Raw genomic sequence first — 2863 nt, forward strand, 5'->3', positions numbered from 1 at the left:
CAACATTTAGTTAGCCTGGAAAATCATGGGGACAGTTATTCTTTATAACCCTATCTGTGTTTTTATGATGATTTAAAATATTCAATAATTTTATAAAGAGAAATAGATAGACTCAAGAGACAGATTGATGAGTCGTTCTGAGTCTCCATCTCCTTCCCCAGATATTAGAGCCAAGCCATAGAGATAATACAAAGATGTAGTAAGAACCAGGGAGATAAGATGAAGCTGACAAACCTTCCTCTACCACCATCACCATTAGAAAAATGCAAGTAAATGTCAGGTAATTTCATCATAGTCAATATATTTGGCAAAATTTAGGCTTTGCTCAATAGGAAAATCATCCTTGCAATTGCAGAGACAGTGCAAGAGACTGGTACAATAAGAACTCTCTATGTTTGTGAAACGATATAATGAAACCTGACAAGAAAATGACAATCGAGATTCCAGTGGGAGACTCAGTTCTAATCGTTTCCTGTTTGTGTTCTCTTCACACGCATCATTCTACTGGATGTTGTTATAACAAACCTGTCCTCCTTTCCAAACCTAACCTAATGGACTTCAGGTTACCTGGCTGGCATCCCTGAGGAACCTACATCTGCTCTGGATGTAGAAGCCTGAAGAGCTGTAGCTGTTTTCGTGAAAGACAGAGGATCTGAGTGAAGCTCTAAGCTCCTGAGTAAAAATGGCCACCTCTGGGAAGAGAGTCATGTGTTCCATCTCCTACAGGGGAAGGATGCTTACCTGAGATGTCACAGGCAGACTATTTATAGTCTCTATATCCCTGAAGGCTCAATATCCAAAGCTCCTCATTAGCCCAACACATTTATTGTCATTCTGATCCAAGGACAGTAAACAATCTTAAAAGGCTGAGACTTTATTCACTGCTGTAGTGTCAGATCTGACTCATGGCGACCTCTCCTTGGGTTTCCGAGGTGGTATTTCTATGAAAGTAGATTGCCCAACCTTGCTTCTGAAGAGTGGCTGATGGGTTTGAACTGCCAACCTTCTGGTTAGCAGTCAAATGCATTAGGCACTACGGCACCAGATATTTAGAAGGTGGAATTTAGGATTGTGCATTTCTTCACCATGTGAGCCCAGCTGCATGCCATTCACCTTTCTACACCTGTTTCTGCTCACCTCCATGTCACATATCTTGTATGTGCAGAGCCAGCATCATTTTCCAAATGAATTTCAGTCTTTTCTTTTTTGGTACAACTAAAGATATCTCTATTCAATGACATCAGGACACTTGAGCCTAATGTTAGGTGTGATTTAAATTTGTGAATATAAAAATAAGTCTATAATATAGCTAAGATATTTTAAAAATACAAACTCAGCAATATTTCTTCTAAGACTAATTAACTGTTTCCTGAACTTTAATATATGCTCTGTTTTTTTATGAAATATATTCTAATGTATTCTCTAATCAATTCTGGCTGTGATCAATATGTTGTTGTTGTTGTTATGTGCCGTCTAGTTGGACCCAACTCATAGCGACCCCTCCTTGGGTTTCCAAGGCGGTATCACTACGGAAGTAGATTGCCCAAACTTCCTTCAGAGGAGTGGCTGGTGGATTTGAACTGCCAGCCTTCTTGTTAGCAGTCAAGTGCCTTAGGCACTACGCTACCAGAGCTCCTTGTGATCAATATACATGGACTTATTACTACCTGTTTAGAATTTTATAAACATCTTCTGCAAATTCCTCAAATTAGTTTAAGATACGTTTGTCTATATACTGATAAGGAGCTCTGGTAGTGTAGTGTCTAAACCACTTGACTGCTAACCAGAAGACTGGCGGTTCAAACCCACCAACCACTCCTCAGAGGGAAGGTTGGGCAATCTACTTCTATAGTGATACTGCCTCAGAAACCCAAGGAGGAGTCACTATGAGACGGACCTGACTCGATGACACATAACATCAAAAATATACTGATAGACTGTGGGTTGGAATTATGGATTTTGATTTTTAATACAGTTATGAGAAATTACAATGTCACAGGTAAGGTATTCATTGTCTTAGTAAACTTCATTAGCTTTTAACAAAAATTTAACAGATGAGAATGGTACTTCATGTGAATACTTACATAAAATTTTTTTGTCTTTTTGAATTCAGTGTTTCCATATGTTTATCAACTTATTTTACCACTTTTTGTATATGTACACAAACTTTGTTAATCTATAGTTATTTGATATATTAACACCAAATTAAGACAAGTTGGAATTGTAATGCCAACCATTACCATCTTAACTCCATTCACTTCAAACACATGTAATGATAGATGAAACATAATAAGATATAGCTGGTTTAAAAAATATGGTAAAATAAGTAAGAGATAAGTATTGACTTGGGTCAAGGGAAAGAAAATATACCAAAACTGAGTGAGCAACAAAATAGATGATAAAAATTTCCATGTCCCCAAATGGAGTTGAAACACAGAAAATTAGATGAAATTTTCTGGTGCCATAAAAAGAACTCAAAGAGAATGTGGTGAGTGGGCTGAGCCAAGGAGTTCTGTGGATTTATGTTCATATCAAAAAGTGGTTAATGGAAATTACTGTGTCTAGGGTATAAGGCAAAGTCCACATGGACTTCACCAGATGGAGTACACAGGAATCAGATTGGCTACATCTGTGGCAAGAGGCAATGGGAAAGCTCAATATCTTCGGCCAAAACCAGGCCAGGAGCTGATTGTGGAACAGACCATTAACTGCTCATATGCTAGTTCAACTTGAAGTTGAAGACAATTAAAATAAGTCCACAAGAGGCAAAATATGACCTTGAAAATATCCCTCTTGAATTTAGAGACCATCTAAGAAATAGGCTTAATGCATTGAACACCAATAACCAAAAACCAGAGGAAGT

General features: G+C 37.8%; 1 protein-coding gene across 1 annotated transcript in view; it reads right to left on the bottom strand.

Annotated features, from left to right (window-relative positions):
• LOC103212926 (olfactory receptor 7G2-like) overlaps window positions 1-717 on the bottom strand; it is a 1921-nt gene extending 1204 nt beyond the window's left edge. The window contains 1 exon segment of the mRNA XM_042783435.1: window positions 594-717. Within this exon segment, the coding sequence (XP_042639369.1) occupies window positions 594-717 (124 nt within the window).
• Window positions 718-2863: the final 2146 nt, after the last annotated feature.

The sequence above is a fragment of the Orycteropus afer genome, unplaced genomic scaffold, assembly GCF_000298275.1.
Source record: "Orycteropus afer afer isolate SDZICR_OR568_19922 unplaced genomic scaffold, OryAfe1.0 scaffold01164, whole genome shotgun sequence".
NCBI lineage: Eukaryota > Metazoa > Chordata > Mammalia > Tubulidentata > Orycteropodidae > Orycteropus > Orycteropus afer.